The sequence below is a fragment of the Dromiciops gliroides genome, chromosome 6, assembly GCF_019393635.1.
Source record: "Dromiciops gliroides isolate mDroGli1 chromosome 6, mDroGli1.pri, whole genome shotgun sequence".
Taxonomy (NCBI): domain Eukaryota; kingdom Metazoa; phylum Chordata; class Mammalia; order Microbiotheria; family Microbiotheriidae; genus Dromiciops; species Dromiciops gliroides.
The window spans coordinates 87,212,636-87,239,593 of record NC_057866.1 but is presented as its reverse complement, the minus strand read 5'-3'; the positions used below and the strand labels follow the sequence as shown (position 1 = coordinate 87,239,593).

Genomic DNA, 26,958 nt, shown 5'->3' with positions numbered 1-26,958 from the left:
ATGTCTCTGGGTGCTCGAAGTCCCCCTCCTCTTCCTGCTTTCTTCATACTTACCAGGGTCTGCAAGTCCTGAGAGGCATTTAATAACTCTTCAGCTGTAATCATTCTTTCAGTTATATTCTGCATGATCTGCCCTACTTTGGCACTTAAGCTTTTCAATTGGTCTAGGAGAAAGTGGTAGGTTTTTTCCATCTGTTTCCAGAAGGCTTCCATCTGTGAAATGAAAATGACACACCAAAGAGAGGAGTGATGATTGTGTGTATGTGATGCCTTTGAATATTTATCAAACATTATATATCTAACAATACCAATTTTAAAGTATCTGCATGTTAGTATTCAATTCTATGCTGATTAAGTTGTAGCATTCTATACAGCATTCCACCCTACCCCCAGCTTTCTACTATTCTGTCATTCAGTTTTTTTTTGTTTTTATTTTTGTTTTTGTTTTTGGTGAGGCAATTCCCAGGGTCACACAGCTAGTAAGTGTCTGAGGCCGGATTTGAACTCAGGTACTCCTGAATCCAGGGCCGGTGCTTATCCACTGCGCCATCTAGCTGCCCCCTGTCATTCAGTTTTAAGGCATCTTTTCAGAGGGTGATGCACTTGTGATGAAAATTGGAAGGATTATGGTGAGCACAGTTTAAATATTCCAATTAATTAGGACCTTAAGGAAAGAGGGCACTGTTATTAGAAGCTCTGATCTGAAAGGAACAATTATAGACCTCCACTACTGACTCAAAGTTCAGAGGAACAATTTCACAAACTTCTGCATTATTTTTTAAAGTTAAAAAAGTGTTTTATATTTACTGCTCCCAGCTTATGCCTGTGGCTTGGAAACTGGGAGAAATTGCCACTGGACTGAAGTGAGAGTACCTTTCATTTGTTGAAATCCTATCCCTGTCACTTGCTACTGGTGTTTCCTTAGGCAAGATCCAAAACCTGTGTGAGCCATGGTTTCTTCATCTGTAAAATGAGATTCGGTAAGATGGTTTCTAATGTGACAAGTTAGGATGTTTAATTTGATTCATTGGCCTTGAATCTATAAAAAGGGGCTCTATCCATCTTCCAATTATGTTCTATTTACTTATCTGTGTAAATGTTGTACACCTCCATTATGTGGCAGGTGAAAGATGAAGTGAATGAAGAAAGAAAGGTTTGATCTTCTGAGCATATTGATTCATTAAGCAACACATGGTAAGTGCCCAACAAACCAGGCCAGAACTCCTCGGCTGAGGCCTGGACCCGAAATGCAAGGGGAGACAGACTTTTATACATTAAAAACAGTTAAACAAATAAGACCAATTAATTCAAAAGTAAGAATACGACATTAAGTAATCTGATTTCTAATTGGAGGAAAGATGAGAGACTTTCCAAGTTGGGAGGGGGAAAGTGAACAGGCACAATTCTCTGAATTACGAAAAAGAGGTGTTCCACCATCCCCAAATGTCTGTAATCAATCAAAAGAACATGGAAACAATAACTGATCAGTACCGGTCCAGTTTTCAGGTAAGACATAGGGATTGCTTGAGCCTATACTTGTGAGAAAACTCTTTGTATCAATCTTTGGATCTGACTGGGGTTTTGGCCAGCATAACCTGGATCCTTGCTTAAGGGTCTCTAAGCATCAGGGCAAGGTGGATCCTGTTCCCCAGCCACACAGGATTAGGTTCAGACAATGCAGTAATGATTTCCCCTCCCCCTTAATTCCCACAATTGAATAAGGAGACAAGAGAGCAACCGTTACTGAATAGTAACTGAGCTAGCTCCAAAATGGAGTGACAAGATGGAATCAATATGGTTCACTCAGTTTCCACAATTAAACACTTGTCCCAATCTCCTCACTTTCCTCAATTAGAATGTAAACTCCTTGAATGCAGGAACTAATTTTCATTTTGTCTTCTTATCTCTAGATCCTGGAATATACCCTCAATCAATCAAAGAGTTAGCATTTATTAATAGCTTACTGTGTGCCAAGCACTGTGCTGAGTACTAGGGATACAAAAACAGTTCCTGCCCTCAAAGAACTTGCATTCTAATGGCAGAAGCAACATGTATATAAATTGATAACTATAAGAGATATACAGTATAGGTGGGTAGTAGTAACCTTTGAGGGAAATGTCTTAAAAGTCAGGGTGGGAGAGTTTGGGGTCAGGGGAAATGACTCAACATAAAAAGTAATGCTTGAATTGAGTCTTGAAGAATGTCAGGGATTCTAAGGGATGGAGGGGGAAGAGAAAGAGTATTCTAGGCACTGGGAACAGCTGGTGAGATTCAGAGGCAGTACATAGATGATGGATTGTTTGAGGATGAGAAAGCAGGCCAATATAGCTGGACCATAGAGTACATGGAGGAGAGCAATGTGTAAAGAGACTGGAAAGATATGCTTTACTTGAAAAGATTGGGTACTTAAATGCTCTTGAATCAAATTAAACATCCTAACTTGTCACTTATATGTCCATTGAGTTGAATTAAACATCCTAACCTGTCACTTCTGTGCTTTTATTTATATCCTTTCGTCCACATAGAATGCCTTCCTCCTACTCCATCAGTTTCACTGTATAAAATCATAAAATTAAAGGTGAGAAGGTCCTTAGAGATTTTCAGATGAAAAAACTCAGGCTTAGTGTGGGAAGTGACTGGTCTAAAGTAATAGTCAGTTGTTAGGTTTTAGATTTGACTTAAGGGCTCTAGACCCATGACCCCAATAGCATATTCCCTCAATAGCCTATTTCACTCTTTCTAAATACCATCTACCCTACACAGCTCAGTTCAAATGTCTTCTCTTCCTTGAAATCAGTGTTTATTCCTACCACCTTCCCCCTATGCAGCAGAAATAACTTTGCCCTCTTAGTAAATGACATAACTTTCCATACCTCCCTTGCTTCTTATAGAATGGTTACTTGTTTGCATGGCTTCCCATATACCAAAACTTCAGGATATTAGGGGTTTTAAGGCTTCATCTTTGCATTGCTAGTACCTCCCATCAGAAGACTTCTCCTCAAAAGACTGGCCACTAGGTGTTGGAAATTTAAGAGATGGGTCTATCATCTGCACAGCTGGAGAGTAATAAAATCTCATATACTTAGAACATTGAAATATCCCTAAAACTGGGATTCATAACCATTTTTGTGCCAAGGACCCCTCTGGAAGTCTGGTCAAGCCTAGGGATTCTTTCTTAGAATTTCATTTTTCACTGTATAAAATACATAGGAATCCAAGGGAGAACAATTACATAGGATGAAGGAATCAATGAATAAAGAATGTTAAAGCATTTTCAATGTGCAATTCACTGTATTAAGTCTAAGTGCTGATAATATTAATAGTAAGACAATCCCTGCTCTCATAGTGGAGGAATGTCAAAGGTGATTAAAAGCTAAATAATGAGCACAACTCTATGTCATGCTTTGGTCTAATTAGAGGCATCATGATGGATTAGAAAAGATACTTTTTGCTTTCTTTCTTATTTTTGTTTCCATGGACAGAACTGAGGTGAGCAACCACAAAGTATTCTGCCTACCAAGTGCTCCTTTTAATTGGCAATGAGCATATTTGTTATCGATGAAAGATCAATTTTGTAGGAAAAGTTTGAAGTGGGTTTTTTAAAAATTCCAGGAAACATCGGGGAAACTAGGTGGCCCAGTGGATAGAGTCACAGGCCTGAAGTCAGGAAGACTCATCTTCCAGAGTTCAAAATCTGGCTTTAGAAACTTACTAATTATGTCACCTTGGGCAAGTCAATTAACCCTGCCTTGCTTTCCTCATATGTAAAATGAGCTGGAGAAGAAAATGGTAAACCACTTCCATATCTTTGCCAAGAAAACCCCAAATGGGGTCACAAAGAGTTGGGCACAAATTTAAGGGCAAAGGCAGAGGAATGCCAGAAGTTATCATATCAACACAGGCTAAATTCAGTTTTAATAAACTCTGAGGAATAGGCCCAATTCTCTGATTATTCCAGAATTTATTGCATTATGTATGGCTTGTGTTCACTGGGCTAGTGGTTCAAATTCTGGTAGTGAAGTTCCTACTTCTCAAGACAGCAATTACATTATTAGATTCCTCTTATCGATGGACTGTTCTTTCACTGAACCAAAATTTTCTTTGTTTTTCTGTCTTACTGCTCCTTTGACTAATGCTTGGTTGCCATGTCAGTCTCCTTGCCCTTGCATTTATCCTTTAGGCATATTCCAGGCTGTCAATGTAAGTACTGAATGTCACACCCAGAACAGAGTACAATACTCCAATTGTTGTGGCCTGGGGCAGAGAACAGCAGGCCTATCCCAATTCCTTCCCAGTAGACTTCTATTGATCACAGTGGCTTCTTTACTTGCCATTTTATACTGCTGATTCATTCAGTTGAATGGAGTTTATCACACTCTAGCATATATACGTCTTAAGTTCTGAGAGCAAAGCGAAGGTGATACATCTCCTCTTACTCTTTAATCAAACTGAGAATCCTGAACTTTTTTTTTTTTTTTGGTTTGGTTTGGTTTTTTTGTTTAATTTTTAAATCACAAAAGTCCTAGCTTAGCAATCACTGAACCAAAAACTAATCACCAACAGATACCAAACTCCATATTCTATTTGAAGCCAATTTCAAAACAGAAATGGCAGAATTGAATATTGTAATCTATAAAGTTACAAGGATATATACATTAATAAAATTGTAATTATGTCACCATTGTTTGAAATGCTGCATTTATATGATGATTATTACTATTTACAGTCCCTAGAGGTGAGCAACCAAAGGGAGTGAAAGAGTATATTTAAAAGAAACTGAACCCTCAATACCAGTTATTAATTCTGCCTAATAGGTGGCAAACTGTGTCAGGGCTGCGGCCAGGTTTTTTGGCTTTGTAAAGATTTTCACAGAACAAAGAGTCCAATTACATCCATTATACCAGTCATGGGTTGGTAATTGCCAACTCTGCTTCAAATCATGCATATAAAGCAGTAGTGTGAGAGCCCCATATGAACAATTTTTCAATGGTGAATTTTCAAGTGAGGAGACACTATTACCAGTGAGGAAACTGAGGTAAAGAGTGGTGAAGTATCTTGCCCGAGGTCATATAGCTATTTGGTGTTAGCTGGGATTCAAATCTGCATCGATGTCTATCTTCTTTTCCAATTTGAAGGCAGTGATCATAGCCTAAGCTAAACTTCCCAAGTTCTTCCTCCTCTTTCCAGTTTCTGTTTCTCTGTGTCTCTCTCATATCTCGGTGGCACAGTTAATAGAGTTCTGAGATTGGAGTCAGAAAGACCTGAGTTCAAATCTGGGCTCAGATACTTACTAGCTGTGTGACCCTAGGTAGGTCACTTACCCACTGTTTGCCTCAGTTTCCTCAACTGTAAAATGGGAGGTAATAATAGCACCTATCTCCCAGGGTAGTTGTAAACATTAAATGAGACAATATTTGTAAAAAAAAAAATCACTTTGCTGAATACCTGGACCATAGTATGCACTATATGAATCTTTATGCCTTTCCCTTCTCTCTCCATGTGATAGTCTTTCTCTGAGTCCTGCCCATTTCATGGAAGTTTCAGGTGAAGTCAGCCCAGAGAGAGTGAATGGCCCATAGCCAGCATGAGAGGCCACAGGTCAGGATTCTGAAAGGCCATGCTAGGACGTGCAATGTCATGTATGGGTTAGAGATTAAATAGATTAAGTAGCAAAATCTGGATTTGGACCCAAGCCCCTTAATTCCTAACCTAATCTTTCCACTATACATCTTGACCCAAAGCACTATTCCTCTTGTGCCCCGTCTCCAACCCCACTTCCAAAGGAGCTTTCCAAGAAGGGTCTCTAGGACATAAAGTTCCCAGATGGAATTTCCTCTACCCCAAGAGGGAGCAAGATTGTCAGGAAAAACTCCAACAATTTCCAGTTTGAATTACGAAAGAGTCATCTAAGATACTCACAAAGGACAGGACACTTAAACAAATTTTCTTTCTGTGAATCTTTGAACCTTAATTATACCTTCTCTACCACTTACCTTTAGAAACCAGATAAATAAGTCCCGAAAGGGAAGGAAAGTGTCTAACAAGATTTCAAGCTCAGTCCTTTTTATTTAACCAATTTAATTGCCCAGTGGAGGAAAAAAAGGTTTTTTTTCTTCTTTTATATTATAAGCTTTGCAAGGGAAATAAAACTCTGTACGTACATTATCTATTATATGTTCTGAGTATTCTCTTTCTTTCCTTTCAATATCCTCCAGTGTTGAATATTCCGAATTATCAGCACCCACCATCTCTGTGTTTGATAGTTTGGACTGAGTCTGGTTCTCTAATTCTTCCAAATCCTGAAAATAAAAATAAAAACACCACAAATTAAAATGACAATAACATATTGAACACCAGGAAGAAAAATATTTCCTCCATAATCTTAGCTGCAACACACACGCAAAAAGAAAATTATTCATTCTTGATTAAAATGCCCATAAGGCTGGGGCAGCTAGGTGGCACAGTGGATAAAGCACCTGCCAAGGATTAAGGAGGACCTGAGTTCAAATCCAGCCTCAGACACTTGAGACTTACTAGGTGTGTGAACCTGGCAAGTCACTTAACCCTCATTGCCCACAAAAAAAATGCCCATAAGCTTTTATATTTATAATCATAACTCATTATCCTAGGGCATTTTAAGGCTTACAAAATATTTATCTCATAAAATCCTCTAAAATAAATTCAAGCATTGTCATCCTTATCTTACACATTAGGCATTTGAGGTTCAACATTATTTACTCAAGTTATTCATAACATTTAGTGAGAGGATAATGTGCTTTAGAGATGGAAGGGAACTTAGACATTATCTAGCCTCACTTTTTTTTTTACAAATAAGGAAACTGAGGACAAGAGGGGATAACTAGCTTTCACATGGTCATATAGTCATAAGCAGCAACAAATAAACATTTCTTAATACTGGCTATGTGCCAGGCACTGTGTTAAATACTGGGAACACAAAATGAGGCAAAAGTCATCCCCTACCCATAAGAAGCTTACAATTCGATGAAAACATGATGGGATTTGAACCTGGGTTCTTTAGACTCTGAGTTGCAGGTTCTTTTCATTTTACCCATAGTAACTTAAGGGCCAGGGTTTCTAACTTCCAAATATCCTCTACAAATATATATATTTAAATCAACATTTCTCTCATCCAATGTTTCAGATGTTAAGGTGTTTTTCAGTCATGTCCAACTCTTCATGACATCATTGTCAGAGACACTGGAATGGTTTGTCATTCCCTTCTCTAGCTCCTTTTACAGGTGAGGAAACTGAGACAAATGATGTTAAATGACTTTCCCAGGGTCACACAGTGTCTAAGGCCAGATTTGAACTTAGGGAGATGAGTCTTCCTGACTCTAGTCCTAGTGCTCCATCCATTGTGTCAATCTACCTGCCTTTATATAGAATTTCCTAAAAGAAGTAGGCATCATGCCTTACTCCTGATGGTATATTTTTCATTATATTTTAACAGTCTAAGATATGTTGGCACCATGGCAAGAGCACTAGATCAGAAGTCTTATGACCTACTTTCCAGATCATATGGTATTTACTTATGTGGCCTTGCATAAAGCACTAAATCTTAATAAGCTTCAGTTTCTTTATCTGGGAAATAGGGATAAAAGTATTTACAATTCCTATTTCAGAGTTGTTGTGAGGATCCCATATGAGAACTTACATGAAATAATAATCAGGGAATATTCGAAATTTTCACTGTTATTATTAGAGAGAAAATGCCCATGTCCCTGTCCATTGGAGGTGTGTCCATAGCTATTTTTGAATTAGGAACATGTTCTTCCTTCTTAAACCTCTTATAGCACCTTGTATTTCTCTTACTAGCATATTCCCTTTTGCATTATGTTTATCTATGTGATGCTACATTCAACTCTTCGACTAGAAGCACCAGGAAGACAAGGACTGTGTCATAATTCCTTGAATCTCCAAAGTGCCTAGAATATAACTGACATTTATCAAATTGAATTTATATGATGAGGAGGAAGTTTTTATAATAGTGAGAATAAAACTAATGGTATTTGGGGGGTGGGAATCATACACACATACAAACATACATACATACATGCATACATACATAAATATGTGTTTGTGTATATGTGTCTATATACACACAACAAAGCATCCTGATAAGAAAAGAATATGGTGTTTTGGTATTATGACTTTTTTCTTCATTTAATAATCATTTTTGATAAATGTCAAACTTCACATTTTTGCTCAATTTCTCTTTATTCAATGATTTTTATTTTTTATTTAGAACTCTGGGGAATGTTGTATTATGTGCATGTATGTATGTGTATATACACACATATATTCCTATATGTTTCTAACATATATATGTGTGTGGTGGTCTAGGAGTTCAGGGATTATTTCTTATAATTCTTTACATCTCAGAAGTCCTGTCTTATTCATCTGTATTTTTAATATTTCTTGGAAACCAGGAGCACACTTCCTTACACTCATGGCATGACTTACCTAGCTCCTTTCCTGGTCATCATCGCTGATGCATTTATTATCACTTCTTCTTCAGGAATTATTGTTGGTATATCCTCCTGGCAACTTACAACTTACCATATACCTTTGTATTTATGGAGCACCTACTGTATATAGCCCTATGATAGGCTCTGGGTAAGAAAGAAAAAAAAAAGGGATGGGGCACCATTCCTACCCAGAACTAGTTAGTGTGATATGATCCTCTTGTGTATCTTTATTGTTCTAATTTCATGATCCCATTTTTTAAAAAAGTGATGACTTCCTTTTAGTAGTTATTGTTTTTAAGAGAATAACAATATCTATATCAATACATACTACACACACACACACACACACACACACACACACACACACTGTAACTTTCCCCCAGAGTTTTAATTTAAAAATAAAAATCATGAGTAAAAGAGAAAATGAGCACAAATATGAAATTTGGCATTTATCAAAAGTGAATAAGAAATGAAAAAAGAGGGCATTTTAAGCACCAATATATCATTACATTTTCCCCCATCTGGATGATTCCGTATGCTAGATCAGGGCTTTCATTAGGGAGGGTACTCCTTCCATGAGTGGTTTTGATTTTTTGTTTTTTTTTTTTGGTGAGGGGAGGAAGGCAGGGCAATGAAAGTTAAGAGACTTGCCCAGGGTCACACAGCTGGTAAGTGTCAAGTGTCTGAGGTCACATTTGAACCCAGGTCCTCCTGAATCCAGGGCCAGTACTTTATCCACTGTGCCATGTAGCTGCCTCCCATGAGTGTTCATTTCAGCTCTTCCACACCTTGTCATCTTGTGAGATTCTTGTATTTGCCTTCCCATAAATCTTCCATATATTAATACCGGCTCACATTGATCTAGTTTACAAAGCACTTTCTTTACCACAATCATGTAGTGAAGCTTTGAGAGTACCATTTATACATCAGGAGGGAAGAATGTCTCAGTCAGAAAGACAAAGTGCATTTTCCAAGATCAGAGAGATAATGGGTGTCAGCAGGAGCACTTGAGCCCAGCTTTTCTGTCTTCTGTCTTTAAAGGCACCATCCTTCTGCTTATCTTTGATGCCTCTCTGGATCATTTCCCATCAGTTTAAGAGTGCCACTTAGTAGGTAGCTCATCACCATGAACAATGGGAAATGTGCAACATTTCTAAAATTGTTGTTTGTTTTAAAATGACATTTCACAAAGAAAATAACGTACTTATAGAGAGGTTTATATTTTTAAAGTCTTTTGGGCAGGATGGTACAGAGGAAAGAAGACTGACCTAGGAATGACGAAGACTTGGATTTCAGTGCTACATCTGCCAGATACTTTCTGGGAGACCATGGGCAAGTCACATAACCTGTAAGTTCCTCCAGACAACTTTAAGAATCTATGTTGTGGAGGACAGCTAGGTGGTGCAGTGGACAAAGCACTGGCCCTGGATTCAGGAGTACCTGAGTTCAAATCTGGCCTCATACACTTGACACTTACCAGCTGTGTGACCCCGGGCAAGTCACTTAACCCCCATTGCTCCGCAAAAAAAAAAAAAAAAAAAAAGAATCTATGTTACAAAGGAACTGGTACTCTATGTGAGTGGATGGAGTTTCAATACTGGGAGCATTCCAATGTCAATAAATAATAGCTAGATGATGATAATAATAGTAACAGTTATATAGCACTTTCAGGTTTATACAGCTCAGAAAAGAGATTTCATTTGATTGTCATGTAGATGCTATCATTATCTCTACAGAAGAGGAAATTGAGAAAGACTGAGATTAAGCAAGATGTCTATGGTCATCCCTAGTAACTGTCTAAGGCCTTATTTGTATTTAGGTCTTTGAGACTCCAAGCCCAATGCTCTATCTACTGTATCACCTAGCTGCTTGGACTGATCACAGGTCTGGATATAAAATTTAAAAAGAAAAATGTCAGGTAAAACCATAACAACAATCAATCCTTAAGTTCTGCAGATGATAAAAAATGAGGACTAGACCACAACATTTATAGAATGAATGGGATTATAGATCAAAGAATTGGAGCTGGAAAGAACTTGAGAAATCATGCAGTCCAATCCTCCCATTTTGAAAATGGGGAAACTGAGTCCCAGAGAATTTAAAGGACTTGTAAGAGGCAGAGAGAGGATTTGAACCTTTTTCCTCAGACTCTAGAACTACTATTGATCACCTGAATTCAAATCCAGCCTCAGACACGTGACACTAGCTATGTGACCCTGGGCAAGTCACTTAGCCCTCATTGCCCTGCAAAAAAAACCCCCAAAACCAAAAATATTGAATAACCCTTATTTTTATTTTTAATATAATATTGCATTGTATACAGTGTATATTGAATATATATGAAATAAAGAAAAATAATTTTCAAAAAGTTTTGTAAATATCAGATCCCTTTATGACTTTTGGCCCACCCCATAGATGATCTTTTTTAGCAGTCACTAATATTTTGCAGGAAATATCAAGAGGTTCTTTATGTGCAAAGGATATAAATACATATCTTTAAAAAATATTTGTAATCTACATTCATTTTCAAAATTCTAGATGTTAGAGAGAACACTTAGTTGTCATCAGCAGTATGTTAGTTGGTTAAAATAAGAGCAACTTGAGCCTTACTAAAAATGTTTCTTTGACATGTTAGTTGTACCTCTTACCATTTCTTGTTTTGAAATGATCTTTTGATACAAGTCATCACCAGTTTTCTTCTTTGGAAGAATATCACTTATGGACATTTTGAGGATCTGGATAAACATCTATCAAATGAGGAAAAATAATAACTCAAGACCATTTTTTAATCTATCTTTGTAGTAAAGTTACTTGACTTTTTAAAGGAAAACATTATAGAGTATTAGAGCATCAGTCCTGGAAGTTACCGTATTACATAGAAAGTGAGAGCTAAAAAAAAAGTCAAACATAAAAAAGAAACAACTATTTTACAGAACTAGAAAAAGAATAACAAAATTTATTGGGAAGAACAAAAAGTCAAGACTATCAAGCGAATCACAGGGGGGAAAAAGAATTAAAGGAAGGTATCCTAGCCATACCAGATCTCAAACTGCATTATAAAGAGGTAATCATCAAAACAATCTGGTACTGGCTAAGAAATAGAGTTGGAAATCAGTGAAGTTGAGTAGGTACACAATAGACAGTAATAAATGACCATAATAATCTAGTGTTTGACAAACCCAAAGACTCAAGATTTGAGGCAAAAAAAAAATCAATATTTCACAAAGATTGCAGGGCAGAAACCATGTACAGACTAACATCTCTCACATGGTATATCAAGGTAAGGTCAAAATGGGTACATGATTTAAACATAAAGGGCAATGTCAAAAGCAAATTAGGGGAGCCTGGAAATTTTTATCTGTCAGATTTGTGAATAAGGGAATAATTTATGACCAAATAAGAGATAGAGAGCATTATGGGATGTAAAAATGGATAATTTTGATTACTTCAAATTTTTTTTAAAAAAAGGTTTTGCACAAACAAAACCAATGCAGCCAAGACTAAAATGAAGATAGGAAACTGGGAAAAGACTTTTTTACAGCAAGTTTCTCTGATAAAAGCCTCATTTATCAAATATATGGAAAAATGGGTCAAATTTATAAGATTACAAGTCATTCCCTAATTAATAAATGGTCAAAGGATATGAATAGGCAGTTGTCAGAAAAAGAAATCAAAACTAAATACAGTCACATGAAAAAGTGCTCTAAAATCATTATTTATTAGAGAAAGGAAAATTAAAATGCATCATACTGATCAGATTGTCTAATATGAAAAAAAAAGTAAAATGACAAATATGCAGAATGGTGGTAAACCGTGGGTGCGGAATTAGACACATGTTATCAAGAACAGTTAGTTATCTTGTTTTGTTTGGTTTGTTTTTTTGCAAGGGAAGTTTCTATTGTTGGGGGCAGAGAGGGCACTGGGAAGTTATGGTGATGTTTTTTTTTAAATCAATAAAATCATTTATTTAAGAAAAAATTGATTTACAATGCCTGTCTTTCTCCTTATTGTTGTCTTATAATATTATTTTAGCTATTTCAAAGGGTATCATATTGCTTTCATTAAGATACTCGTTCTTTGCTCTTTAGATTCCCCAATCAGAAAACATAGTTTTCAAGAGCCATATAGAAACCTAAAGGCTATCTTTCGGTACATCATTTTAGACTAAAGGACATGTGTGCACAAAAAACAATGAAATAATTTTAATAAATTAAAAACATTTTTAAAGAGGTTTGAATAAAATATATATTTTTTTCTTTCTAGACAGAGGGCTTAATATTACATCACACAACTCAATATTTTAAGATCCCCTGATTTCTTTACTTTGTGACACACCATCTACCCAAGCAGATCCTAATTACTGCAAGCACACCTTTGCATTCTTAGGGATTTCTTGGTCAGAATAAATGGGTTCCCTGAGGCATAATCCTCTTGTGATCAAGGGCTCTCTCTCTTTTGCTTGGCTCCTCCTTATAAGGTCCCCAGACCCCACACAAAAAGTCTTTTCACATTGGTAGGACCCATCAGAGCTGGTTCTCTTTTGTCTGTCTTAATCTTGGAGGACCCAGAGTTGCTTTTTACCATATGATGAGTTGACTGGGAAGATGTTAACAGAGGAAGGTGCTATAGGCTATGTGAACAAAATAGTATATTCATTCATTCACAGAGATCGCAGGCACGTTAGAGACCACCTAGAAGATCCCATACAGAAATAAGAATCTCTTCTATGGAATGCTTGACAAGTGGTCATCTAGCTTGCTGGTGAAGGGGCACCCACCACAACTATTTCTGCTTCTCAACAGTGTAAAACACTTACATTTTCCAATAAAATCATATTCATAGTCAGTAAAAAAAATACATAAAATCATTTTCCACTCACCATGTTTTTTTCCTGCCTCAGTTCCTTGTCTAAGAGTAAAAGGCTTTTCAGATGAAGGCTATGCAGACACAAACTAATATCAAAACTGAAATAAAAAACAAGAAACTTTATCATAGTGAATGAAATAAATGACTCCAGTGAAACTTCATTAGTAAAACACTGACCAATTTCTGTTGTTAACTTTAGTGCTGGATCATTTATATAAATCATGTCTAATGCCTTTTCATTTTCCTACTGTCTTCCTGAGATATTAGTGTAAATCAAAACTCAGCTTAAAAAAATTAAACCAAACTTTGACCAAGGATGAATGATAGAAAAAGAGTTTATATTTCTATAACATGCCAAGGGTGACAAAATACTTTATTTTCTACAACCCTGTGAGGAAGGTAAAAACAATATTATCATCATGGTTTTAAAGATCATAAAGCATGGAACTGAAAGGTCACTGAAATGTTATCCAGTCAAGGGGTTCTTAACCCTGTGCTTTGTGAAAATTAAAAAAAAGTGTAGGGGGCAGCTAGGTGGCACAGTGGATAAAGCACCGGCCCTGGATTCAGGAGGACCTGAGTTCAAATTCAGGCTCAGACACTTGACACTAGCTGTGTGACCCTGGACAAGTCACTTAACCTTCATTGCCCTGCCAAAAAAAAAATGGATGTATATATACATATAGACATATATACATATGTGTATATATATATATACATATCCATATATAACTGTATTTTAATATAATTGGTTTCCTTTGTAATTATAAATATTATTATATTAGAAGAATTATAATAATAAATATAATTATAATAAATTATAAATATTTATTCATGTAAAAAGTTATTCTGAAGGGTCCGTAAGTTATACCAGATTGACAAAGGATTCATGAAACAAAAATGATTAAGAAGCCCTGATCTGGTCTAACCTCTCATTATACAGTTGAGAAAACTGAGCCTTAGAGAGATGGATGTCTTTCCCAGTGCCACATAGTCAGTGTCACAGACAGAATTTGACCCTAGGCCTCATGATTCAAAGGCATAGCACTCTGTCCACTATGCACTGTGGCTACTCAAAGACCAATAACAAGGTAAGTAAGGGCAGGAGAAGTTGCTCTTCCAGTGACATCAAGTTTAGTACATCTATCAAGGAAAGTAAATGTAAAGCAACAACAACAATAACAACCTAGTAAAAATAACAATGAAGCATTTTATAGTAGCAAAGTGCTTTGACATGCAATGCTTCATCTAAGCCTTAGACCTGCTCTCTAAATTGTGTAGGTGTCATAAGCATCATTTTGCTCATCTTACAGAGGAATCCAAGGCATTTAGGGATGAACTGACATGCTCAAGGTCATACATACAACTAGTCAGAAGGAATGGGAGGACTCAAAGGGAGAATTTCTAACTTTACATTCAGCAGGTTTCACACATTATATTTCATGCATTAGCCTCTTAACTTATCTTCCTGAACAATTTAGGTTATATTGTCCATTTTGTGTAATGTTTTGAGATGATTAAGAGCGGTCCAGAGTTCTCTTGCTAAGCCCCATGACTTATATTCATTTCTTCATTTAGAAGATAGAGAAAAACCAAGAGATAATGACTACTCATTAAAAAAAGTGTAAAGTGTTTGATCATTATGAAATGACATCTAAGAGAGTGCAGTGTGCAAATGGAAGAATAAGATGAATATTATATTAACAATGTCTAGGGGCAGCTAGGTCTTGCAGTGGATAAAGCACCGGCCCTGGATTCAGGAGGACCTGAGTTCAAATCTGGCCTCAGACCCTTGACACTGACTAGCTGTGTGACCCTGGGCAAGTCATTTGACGCTTATTGCCCCGCAAAAAAACAAACAAAAAATATCTAAAAGGTATCAGCCCTAGAGAGAAATAGTTGAAAATGAGATCCATGGTTGAACTTTAAAGCAAAAAAACAGGAGGAGATAGAAAGTCTGAAAGAGAAAAAGGGAGACAATCAAATGAGGGGATGGGAATGTAAGGACAGGATTAACAAGCTCTAGTTTCTGACTCATAGTGACAAAGTAATAAGGAATGAGAAGCATTGGAGGTTAAGTGAAGAGTAAGCTAAGGATAAAATCTCTACAGGATGGGAAGAAAGTTTTCTACTGCTAGGACCAGTATTTGAAGTCAGGCTGAAAATTATCTAGGAAGCCAAGCAAGGAATTGTTGCCACTGGAGTGTTAAGACAGTACATGTTAGAGAAACATGTTGAAGAAAGGAGCTTAGAGATTATATGACAGAGAATGAGGGAAACATATAATGAGAAAACTGGAATTGGGATCATGGTAAGTTGAGCATAATAGAAATTAACATGTAAAAATAAATAAGCAAGGCAATAATACATATGATAATTACAAGAACAATATAAATGTCAGAACAATAAAATAAATGAAACTGAATGCCATGCTATTATAATGACTGAGCTTGGGCCCACAGGAAAGCTGAGAAAATACCCCTCTCTAACACTCATTGCAATGTTTCTCTGATAAAGGCCTCATATCCAAAATATATAAGGAAATATTTAGAATAAGAATTACTTCTCATATTATCAAAGATTACAAATAGGCACTTTTTTTTTTGGTGAGGCAATTGGGGTTAAGTGACTTGCCCAGGGTCACACAGCTAGTAAGTGTTAAGTGTCTGAGGTTGGATTTGAACTCAGGTCCTCCTGAATCCAGGGCCAGTGCTTTATCCACTGCACCGCCTAGCTGCCCCCCAATAGGCACTTTTAAGAGGAAAACAATCCAAATATTAACAACTGTATGAAAGAATGATCCAAATTATTAACAGTTAGGGAAGTAGAAATTAAAGAAATCTGAGGTTTTACCTCATGCCCATCAGATTAGTAAAGATGACAAAAAAGGGGAGAAATTATGAAAATTGGAGGGGCTGTGGGTGAACAGGCATGTTAATGCACTGATGGTAGAACTGTGAAAGCAATTTGGAAGTGTGCCCCCAAAGTCACTAAGGTGAGCATATATCCTTTGAATCAGATATACCTCTAAAAAGGTCTATATTATCTTTTTTTTGGCAGGGCAATGATGGTTAAGTGACTTGCCCAAGGTCACACAGCTGGTAAGTCTCAAGCGTCTGAGGCTGGATTTGAATTCATGTCCTCCTGAATCCAGGGCCAGTGCTTTATCCACTGTGCCACCTAGCTGCCCCCAGGTCTATATTATCTTAAAGAGGAAAAGGACACATATGTAAAAAGATATCTATAGCATCTCTTTTTCTTTAAGGGGATGCGCAGCAACTGGGAAATAGCTGAACAAATTATGGATACAATGGAATATTGTTACATCATAGAAAATTGTGAAAGGCGCAGTTTCAGAAAAATCCAGGAAGCCATGTGTCAACTGATACAGAGTGAAGTGAGCAAAATCAAGGTAGCAATTTATACAACAACAAAAATACAAAGGCAAATAACTTTAAACAATGTAAGATCCTTGATTAATACAAAGATCAATCACAATTCCTGAAGAAAGATGCTTAAGAATGTTACCTGGGGGCAGCTAGGTGGCAGAGTGGATAAAGCACCGGCCCTGGATTCAGGAAGACCCGAGATCAAATATGACCTCAGACACTTGACACTTACTAGCTTTGTGATCCTGGACAAGGAACTTAACTCTCATTGTGCAGCAAAAAAAAAAAAAAAAAAAAAAAAAAAAAGAAAGAAAAAAAAAAGAAAAGAAAAAAAGAAAAAAAATGATACCCAAATTTTGAGGTAAAGATTCAAAAAGAAATTATTCTGGCCATTCCGTTAGGGAATAGGCCTGTTCTCTGGAGAATGTAAATTAAAGACCTTGGATATTTCTCAAAAAATAATTATTCAGTTTTAGACAAAGCCAATGTGGAAATTTAATTTGTTTGACTCTGCATATTTATTACAAAGCTTTTGTTTTTAAATTAGGGCATAGGTGGGGTAGGAGAGCCCCACCACCACCAAAAGATAAAAAAAGAAAAGAAAAAAATGAAAGAAAGAAAAAGTTGACAGGCCTGCTGACTCAACTATATTGCACTTGATCACTTTCAGTGAAAATATACTGCAATCTATTATTTGCCTAATCATTGAATTTGTTAGGTATGTGACTTTGCATAGCCCTAGAGTTTGAAGCAAATTCAGCAGAAATCTCATCTCCAACATCCCGAACAAGAGATGATCTGCTATCTTCCTGAAGAACTACAATAATAAAGAAATGATTGCCATAAGAGTTAGCATTTCCTATTTTTAAATAGTTCTAACTTTTATAAAGTTCTTCATAGTTTTAAATGAAAATTTACTAACCTATACTGACCGCCTTTTTGTTGTTCTTATTAAATAAGAACCAGACCACCTGGTCTGGAATCTGGGCATTTGGATTCTGATTTTCTCTGCCATTTACTAGTGCTGTGATCCAAGGCAGCTTGTTTCCTTTCTCTATGTGCTGGTTTTGACATTTGCAAAATGGGGATGATGTTTCTTGCAGCACCTGCCTCAAAATGCTGTTGGAAGGCAGTGATTTTGCTGTCCTTATAATCCTAAACCTCTACAGGTATGTCAGGGGTCATCATTATTATTATCATTACCATCACCACCATCACATAAACCTGAGGCAGCTAGGCAGTACAGTAATGTGCTAGGTAGAACTGAGTTCAAATCCACCCTCACACGTCTCATACTTCTTAGCTGTGTGACTCGGGGCAAATCACCTAACTTTGGCTTGACTCAATTTACTCATCCTTTACATGGGCCTAATAATATCACCTATTTCTAAGGGTTATTGAGAGGATAAAAGGAGACACGATCTATACAATACAAGTACTATATAAATGTTACAAAATTAAAGTACTATATAAATGTTATCTACATATATGTATCTAGATCTAGATCTAGATCTAGATTTAGATCTAGATCTAGATATGTATCTATCTATACACATATATACGTGCATATACACACACACACATATATATATATACACACACTCAGATCTAATAATAACAAAAACAACATTACCACTTCACAGATACCTATTGTTCAATCATATCTAACTCTTCATGGTGCCCTTTAGGGTTTTCTTGGCAAAGATACTGGAATGGTTTGCCATTTCCTTCTCCAGCTCATTTTATAGATGAGGAAGCTGAGGCAGACAGGGTTAAGTGACTTATCCAAGGTCACACAGCAAGTAAGTGTCTGAGGCCAGATTTTAACTCCGGAAAATGAGTCTTTCTAACTCAAGGCCTGGTACTCTATCTGGCACCACCTCGTTGCCAAACTTCATGGATATAGCCACAGTATCCTTATGTGACCCTATAAGGTAGGGCAGAAAACCTACATTCTTTTGTTTTTGGTAGGGCAATGGGGGTTAAGTGAATTGCCCAGGGTTACACAGCTAGTAGATATCAAGTGTCTGAGGCTGGATTTGAACTCAGGTCCTCCCGAATCAGAGGCCGGTGCTTTATCCGCTACGCCACCTAGCTGCCCCCAAAAACCTACATTTTTTTTTAAGTGAGGCAATTGGGGTTAAGTGACTTGTCCAGGGTCACACAGCTAGTAAGTGTTAAGTATCTGAGGCCGGATTTGAACTCAGGTACCCCTGACTCCAGGGCCGGTGCTCTATTCACTGCGCTATCTAGCTGCCCCGAAAACCTACATTCTTAAGTATTATTTCCTCTAAAATGTTACAACTTGGTCCTTACCTTTCACAGGTCAGCACCTCTGGGAAAGAATTCACCTTTAGGAAGGTTCTATCATGGAATCGGTCATCACTAATAGCAGAATGCATGCTGGTCGAAGAACTGCAGTCTTCTTTGTCTCCCTGGCTGAGGGATCCAAGACTACTTGAAGGAGAAACTTCCATCATTTGATTAGGCAAAATTGCCTGTTTTGAATTTTCATGCAAAGATGGATTGGATGATCCATCTGCAAGAGGCTATGATAATGGAAAAGAAAAAAAACCCTCTTCATTAATCAATATAGCACAAGAAAGGAGGTTAATCAGTCTGTTCTTAACCGTATTCTCAATTCTTCAGTTTCAAGCCGAATTTGTATAGTACTACTGATAGGACTGAAGCAACTAGCAAATATGATTACATAACTGGGCTAATATTTTTCTCCTTGAGTTGACCAAATTGGTTAGTTATTTTTACATTGTGAAGACAAAGATCCAATATTTTTAACATTAACTATTGGACAACATAATGAAAAGTGTAAAATAGAGACAGAAAACTTTGCATTTAAAGTCTTTCTTGCCACTATTTCTAACCTACCTTCCCGAAGTATCTGTTACTACTCCTTTGTACACATTGTGCTTCAGTCAGACTGGAAAAAAAACGACAACTAATGTCCCTTGAATATAATCTGTATTTGGCTTCCCATGCTTTTCCTCAGGCAGTTCCATATGTCATGTCTACAACGGCCTCCTACCTCTTCTTCACCTGTTGAAATGGCATGTAACTTTTTTTTAATTTTTAATTTAATTTAGTTTTTTAACATTTTTCAATTTTTGGTAGGGCAATTAGGGTTAAGTGACTTTCCCAGGGTCACATAGCTAGTAATTGTCAAGTGCCTGAGGCCAGATTTGAACTCAGGTCCTCCTGAATTCAGGGCCAGTGCTTTATGCACTGTGCCACCTAGTTGCTCCTGAAATGGCATGTATCTTTTAAAGCACAACACAAATACCATTTCCCTCAGGAATCTTCCTCTGATCCCTTCTCTTTCTAATGACCTTGAAAAGTAGTATATCTTTTGTGCCTTTCTAGTGGCATGTCCTCTAATGCTGTCAAATAGAGATATTATTAGTCTGTTATCTTAATTCTCAACTAGTCTCTGACCTCCATGAGGATAGGTAGTAAGTGTTCCCCAAACTGTGTGTCTTCTTGGGGCCCTATACAGCATCCTGTATACATTAGAGTACAAAAAAACCAACAACAACCTAAAGCTTGTTGAATTCAAGAGAAGGAAATTGGACTTTCTGGTACTTTTTTTTTCTTTCTATGTTTTTATTTGCAAACACAGTAGAACCCTGTTATAATCTGAACTGGAATATTCCATGAGTTGTCATGTATTAGAACACTGTAGGATGGTCGAACCTTTTCTATTTTAGATAAAATCAAGAGAAGCCATCATCTGAGGAGCTCTATATTTCTCTGCTTACCCAGATGTGCAAGCCCTTGCCCACTCATCAGGGAGGGAACAGAAACCCAGAGTATAGGGTAAATAGCATTTGTCCAAGGAGGAGAGGTCAGCATAAGATAGACTAACATGATGGACTTGGTTTTGTTTATCTTTTCCTATCTCTATTTAATTCATGGATCTCAGTTATCTGGTGCTTCATCTCCAGGTCCCTAAATGGTGCCTATACTTGTTGCCTAGACCCTCTTTATCCATTAGATTCCTCTTCTCTGACCAAAATTCTAAACCTGGCCTTTCTTGGCCTGTCCTATCTTCTTTCTGCCCAAGGTATGGTATGACAATACATCCCTTTTACATACCTCTCTTTTGTATTCATCACCATCTGTTTGGGTTCACATCTCATTTCTCAGTGAGACCATCATAGTTTGCTAATTCCTGATTATCTGGACTTTACCACCATGTCTCAAATGCCTTCTCACTTTGGAATTTCCATCATTATGTGTGGCCTTCTCACCTCAGGATGTCCCTTCATCCCTATGACCTTTTCTCCCATTGTTGAGTTCCTCCATTTTGGGGAAAGGCTCAGACCATCCTTCATTCTTCTCCTATTCTTCTCTGCTTCTAACACCAGACTTGCCACCATGTCCCATAAAAGAACCTCCCCATCTCAACTTTTCAGCAGTATTTTTATTTATTGTCTTTCTCCAATAGAGTATAAAGTACTTGAGGGAAGGGGCCATCTTTCTATTTTGCTTGTATTTATAATCTGAGCAATTAGCACAGTGCCTTGCACATAGATAGTGCTTAACAAATGCTTCTTGACAGACTTAACTGATTGACTTAACATCTTTGGCATCTGTCTGTGTCTCTCAATTCATTCACCCATCACCCTAGTTTGAGTGCTTACCACCTCCTGCCTGGACCATTACAATAATTTCTTAATGGGTCTTGTTATTTCAAGTCTCTCCCCACCCCATCCATTCTCAACACAGTTTCCAAAGTGGTTTTCCTGAGCAGAAATTAGACCATATCACTGTTCTGCTCACTTAATTCCAGTGGCCCACTATCACTTGTAGGATTAAACATAAACCAGACATTTAAAGCTCTTCACAATCTATGTTTGATTGACCTTTCCAATCTAATTACCCAATACAACCATTCACATACATTATGGTCCAGGCAATCTATCTGTCTTACTGTTCCTCCTACATGGCGCTCCAATGACTTTTTGTCTTATTGTAATGAATGTGCAACATGCCTGGAATATAATTCTTTCTCACTCCCATTTCTTATCATCCCTATTTAGCTCTTTGAAAGGTTCAATTTAAGTACAGTCTTCTACATGAAACCTTTCCTTATCCCTTGCCTCCCAACGACTGATGGCTTTCTAATAAAATCACCTTGTTTCTAATTTTGCTTTTTTTTGCATATACCTATACACTCCAATACATTGGTACTGATACAGATAGTGATATTGACATCGATATATTTCTAGCTCTATAGCTATCCTCAAGGTTAGGAACATTTTCACTATATTTTTTGTATAACTAGAGGCTAGCATAGTGCTTGGAAAATGGCAAGCATTTAATTAATGCTGATTTGCAAACTAAGGGATTTTACAGAATACTTTTTTGAATACTTACCCTAAATTTTTGATTGATGGGATAGACCACTTTTGCTTTCAATGCAAATGCTGTGATGTTACTGTTGAGTGGTGACTCATATTCCTGAACCACAAAAAAGGGAACAAAACAGTGTTTGAAGTTTTCAGTGAGAGAATGCATAAACTGATATGTATTTACAAAATTCCAAACCTTAATCTGACTTACATATGTGAGGAATTGAACAGATTAAGGGGCTGTCTAAACAGATATTTACAAGTGGCCCAGGAAGTGTTTTTTTTTAAATAATTTATAAAAAAAATGGAGACACATCCTTTAATATCATTTTAGTTGTGCTATGATGGAGAAAACCTCAGTAAAAAGACACATGCAGATACCATTTTAATTAGATACTCATGGGAAAGTAGAAGGAGGGAAGGAAGAAAAGAGGGAAAGAAGAAGAAAGGAAGGAGAAAAGGAAGGAGGGAGGGAAGGAAGGAAGGAAGGAAGGAAGGAAGGAAGGAAGGAAGGAAGGAAGGAAGGAAGGAAGGAAGGAAGGAAGGTAGGTAAGCATTAATAGCCTAAACCAGACATTATTTTGGGACACCTTCCACAGAATACCCTCTAATTTTGTGATTTCTTAATCTGAAGTTCTAAATGTTCTATGGAGATTGCACAAATGAAACAATGATAATATTTCAGAGCTTGTATGGAATATAGAAAATATCGTTAGAGATAAAGGAGAACTGAGAGTATAAGAAATAGAATATTAGAGCTAAAAGAGATCTTAAACCCCAGTAAATATTACTACTAAGAGTTAGAATCATAAAAATTCCCTTTATGTAACATTTTCATTTTAAAAAGTGATTTCTTTCCAACAACCCCATGGAGGTAAGCAATGCAAATATTATTATCCTTATTTTATAGATGAGGAAGGTTAGGACTGAAAAAGACCTTAGAGATCATCTGGTCTAACCTCATATTTTTACTGACAAAGAAACTGAGGCCCAGAGAGGTAAATTGAATTATCCAAGATACATAGTTCAGTTATTTCTCTCTCTCTCTCTCTCTCTCTCTCTCTCTCTCTCTCTCTCTCTCTTTTTGGTGAGGCAATTGGGGTTAAGTGACTTGCCCAGGGTCACACAGCTAGTAAGTGTCTTCTGAGGTCGGATTTGAACTAAGGTACTCCTGAATCCAGGGCCAGTGCTCTATCCACTGTGCCACCTAGCTGCCCCAAGTTATTTTTGACAATACCAAACAGTGCTATCTTCTTCAGTCAAGGATTGTGGAAAGACACTGTTATAGACACACAACCTAGGCTCAGAAACCTTTCAAAATCTGACTTTTGTCCCTCTTTTGTCTAACTCAGTGTGAAAATCTTTCTTAAAGAACAGGCAACATGAACAATGGAAATAAAGTGGGGTTTATGTGTAAAAAGGGAAAAAAAGCTCAGCTCTGTCACTTACTACTTTGCACAGCCCTGGATCTTAAGGTCCTCATATTCAAAATGGATAAAGAGAGGGGACATAATTTTGGGGGGCAGGTTGGGGGAACCTTCTCATTCTAAATTGGAAATTCTGTAATTTTTAATTATTTACGTATATATTAAAACAATTTTAAACTCCTAAATTATGCTATAATAATAATAATAATAATAATAATAATAATAATAATAATAATAATAATACTCTAAGGGTAGTTTAAAACCATGTCAAATTATGAAGAATTTCCCTGAATTATTCCCACTGTTTTTCAAATTTCTGAAGGAAAGAGAAAGATAACAGAGTATTGGTCTCCAGTTGTAGCCACTCCTGAATCTCACTGGACCTCAGGCTCCTCTTCTATAAAATGGGAGCCTTACACTGAATGATCTTTAAGGTCTGGCTCATGAGCAATAAGATGGGATTTGGTGTCTTCTCAGGATTTGGAAATTTTAGATAGCACCTGAGTTAGTTATCATCACCTGGTAGAGGTCAATTATATCAGGCCCTTTCACCAAAACAGTGTACCATATAGATAGAGATAGCAAGCTTGACTAATGAAAGCCTGTAAGTGTAGTCATTGACTACAAAGAAATTCTGTAAATCCCTGCACTCTTCTGAATTAATTACAATTGGTATATTAAAGGACCTGAAGTTGATTCACTCCCTGTCGGAATGTCCAACTCCCTTTGTCCACTTTAATGTAAATCGGCACACTGTCTAAAGTTGATGAGCTGTCCAGAAGCAATCTATTACCTGGACTGCCTCAGGAGGTAGAGAGATCCCTATTGCTGAGGGCTTCCAGTTAAGCCTACCTATTGAGGATGTTGTAAAGGGGATTTCTGTTCACAAAGGGGTTTGAACTATATAGACTATGGAGAATCTCATCCCTGATAGAGATCTTAGACCCATCATTCTGTGGTCATTAGAAAACTAGTAACAGAAGGGAATATTCAGGAAAAGGTTGGATTAGATATCCTCTGTGATTCTTGCTAACTCTGAGATCTTGCATTCCCTCATGCTGTGTAATGGTCAGTCTGCTAATGAACTTCAGCTCACTTCCCTTTAGACCATCAGTAGAGTCAATAATACCATCACCATCTGGGTTTGTTGACTACGATTGCTCATTCCTAAGGCATTTAAAAATACTACCTTGAGACAACAGTATATTAAAAACAGACAGTATGCATTCAAGAGAGCATTGGCAGGGGCTTTCAGTGCCAGTGACAATTTCCATGCTAGCCTTGTTTCATATGTTTCACAGAAATCAGAATCCAGCCTAAACAACACCTTCTTCCATGCCAGGCCACCTGGTCACTCAAAATTTAAATCACTCCTGCTCTAGTTATCAAATATCATCATCAGAAGAAAACATCAACTATCCAAAACATTCCAACAAATTCTACTAAAGAATATCTCTGCAGTCATATCTCCAGATTGGCACCATCTTGTCTGACCATTCTTTTCTTTTGACTAGTTTTCCATTTCATTTTATTGTTGTTGTTGTTGTTATTTTGGGGCCCTAGGGCCCAAGCCCAAGTGGTCTTACTAGTTCTTTTACTTAACTGAAAAAACAAAACACAACCAAACAAAAAATACAACTGAATATTGCTATAAAACGGTTTGGGGCAGCTTTTCCAACCAAAAATGTTTTATGAATAGAATAATTTGTACAGCCCAGATATAAGCTATAGAATATAAACTCATTGATGACAAAGAAATATAGGCTGATGGCTCAGCCTCTTCAGCTAGAGTAGAACAGGGGACATGCAGATGGAGACAGGTAGAGAAAATGAATGATATATACATCAGTGTGGGTCCACACCAAAGGATTTCTCCCAAACAGTGTTTAACCTCATTTGACCTTTTCAAGGTGAGTACATTTCCAAGTGGCTCCAATTCTCTTTTGCGTAACTCAAAGTAAAGCTATATGGCCTCTAAGATCCATGAGCCAGCTGGTGGTTTTGGCTATATCTGGATGGTCCATCTTCAGAGAATAGTTATGTGTATATGTGTGGCTTTGATTCAAAGATGTGAACCCAGAAATTGGCACTGAAATGGAAACAGATGTCTGTGTTGGACTAGATGGCTCCAAACTCTCAGATTCTGTGATTGTGTGATTCTGGGAGATGTGCGCATCTTGTATGACAGAGCATGTGCGCCCACTTTGTCTATATTGGGACTTCTTACCTTGGGCTCCATGAAATTTTTTTTTAAATTTTGATAATGATTTCAATAGAACCGGATTCCTATAGATTTTATTTTATGTATGTATTTTGTTCTAAGAAGGGATGCATAGACTTCACCAGACTTCTATTATACTGGGGTCATGGAACAACAACAAAAAACAACAACCACCACCACAACAAAGGTTAGGAACCTCTTGTACAGATAAATTTAGCTTAGAATTATTTGTCTCTTTTCATCAAAATTTATAAACTTATTAATGTAGAGAGACTTTCACTTTTTGCCTTTGTATACCTGGTACCTAGAAGAGTTTTTCAAAGTATGTGCTTAATATATATTTGTTGAATTGAAATAAACATTTTTTGTATTGATAATTATTATGATCACTTGATGTATATTCATATAGTGATTCATGGCTATATCATATCACCTTATTTGTTCAAAAGCCTGTGAATTAGGTAGCATCGAGATTATTTTTAGAAATTCAATGTTATTTTATGCTCATTTTTTCATTCTCTCCTATCTTTCCCCTCAAGACACACACAGAGAAAGTGAAAAAAAAACCAAAATCCATTACAAACACGTATAGTCAAGCAAAATAAATTTCTTCCATAGGCATATCCAAAGATATACTGACAGACAAATATCTATACAACTTTGTGTACAGATATTTTTAGATATCTGTGTATTATATATCTATGTGTGTGTATGTATGTGTATGTGTGTTGCTCAGTTGTTACAATAATTATAGTAATTTTTGACACTTTGTGGCCCCATTTGAGGTTTTCTTGGCAAAGATACTGGAGTGATTTGCCTTTTGCTAATTTTACAGATGAAGAAACTGAGGCAAATAGGGTTAAGTGACTTATCCAGGGTGTTAAGTGTCTGAGGCCAGATTTGAACACACAAAGATGAGTCTTCTTGTCTCCAGGGCCAATGCTCTATCTATTATGCTACCTTACTGCCCATGTACATATATGTATAATATGTGTATGTATGTGTGTATATATACATACATACATACATACACATACAAACACACACACATATATATATGTACATATATATGTACATATATATGTGTGTGTATGAGTAGGGATCTTAGGGCCATCATTCTGTGGTCATTAGAAGACTAGTAAGAGAAGGGAATATTCAGGAAAAGGAAGTATTAATCCCATTTTAAAGATGGAAAATG

General features: G+C 36.9%; 1 protein-coding gene across 1 annotated transcript in view; it reads right to left on the bottom strand.

Annotated features, from left to right (window-relative positions):
- EVC (EvC ciliary complex subunit 1) overlaps window positions 1-26,958 on the bottom strand; it is a 138,338-nt gene that overhangs the window by 90,758 nt on the left and 20,622 nt on the right. Inside the window, exons 3-8 of the mRNA XM_043971603.1 lie at window positions 22,138-22,221; window positions 19,060-19,292; window positions 13,368-13,452; window positions 11,137-11,235; window positions 6,161-6,298; window positions 54-212 (exon numbers count right to left, since the gene is read on the bottom strand). Of these exons, the coding sequence (XP_043827538.1) occupies window positions 54-212; window positions 6,161-6,298; window positions 11,137-11,235; window positions 13,368-13,452; window positions 19,060-19,292; window positions 22,138-22,221 (798 nt within the window). The remainder of the gene's footprint in view (window positions 1-53; window positions 213-6,160; window positions 6,299-11,136; window positions 11,236-13,367; window positions 13,453-19,059; window positions 19,293-22,137; window positions 22,222-26,958) is intronic.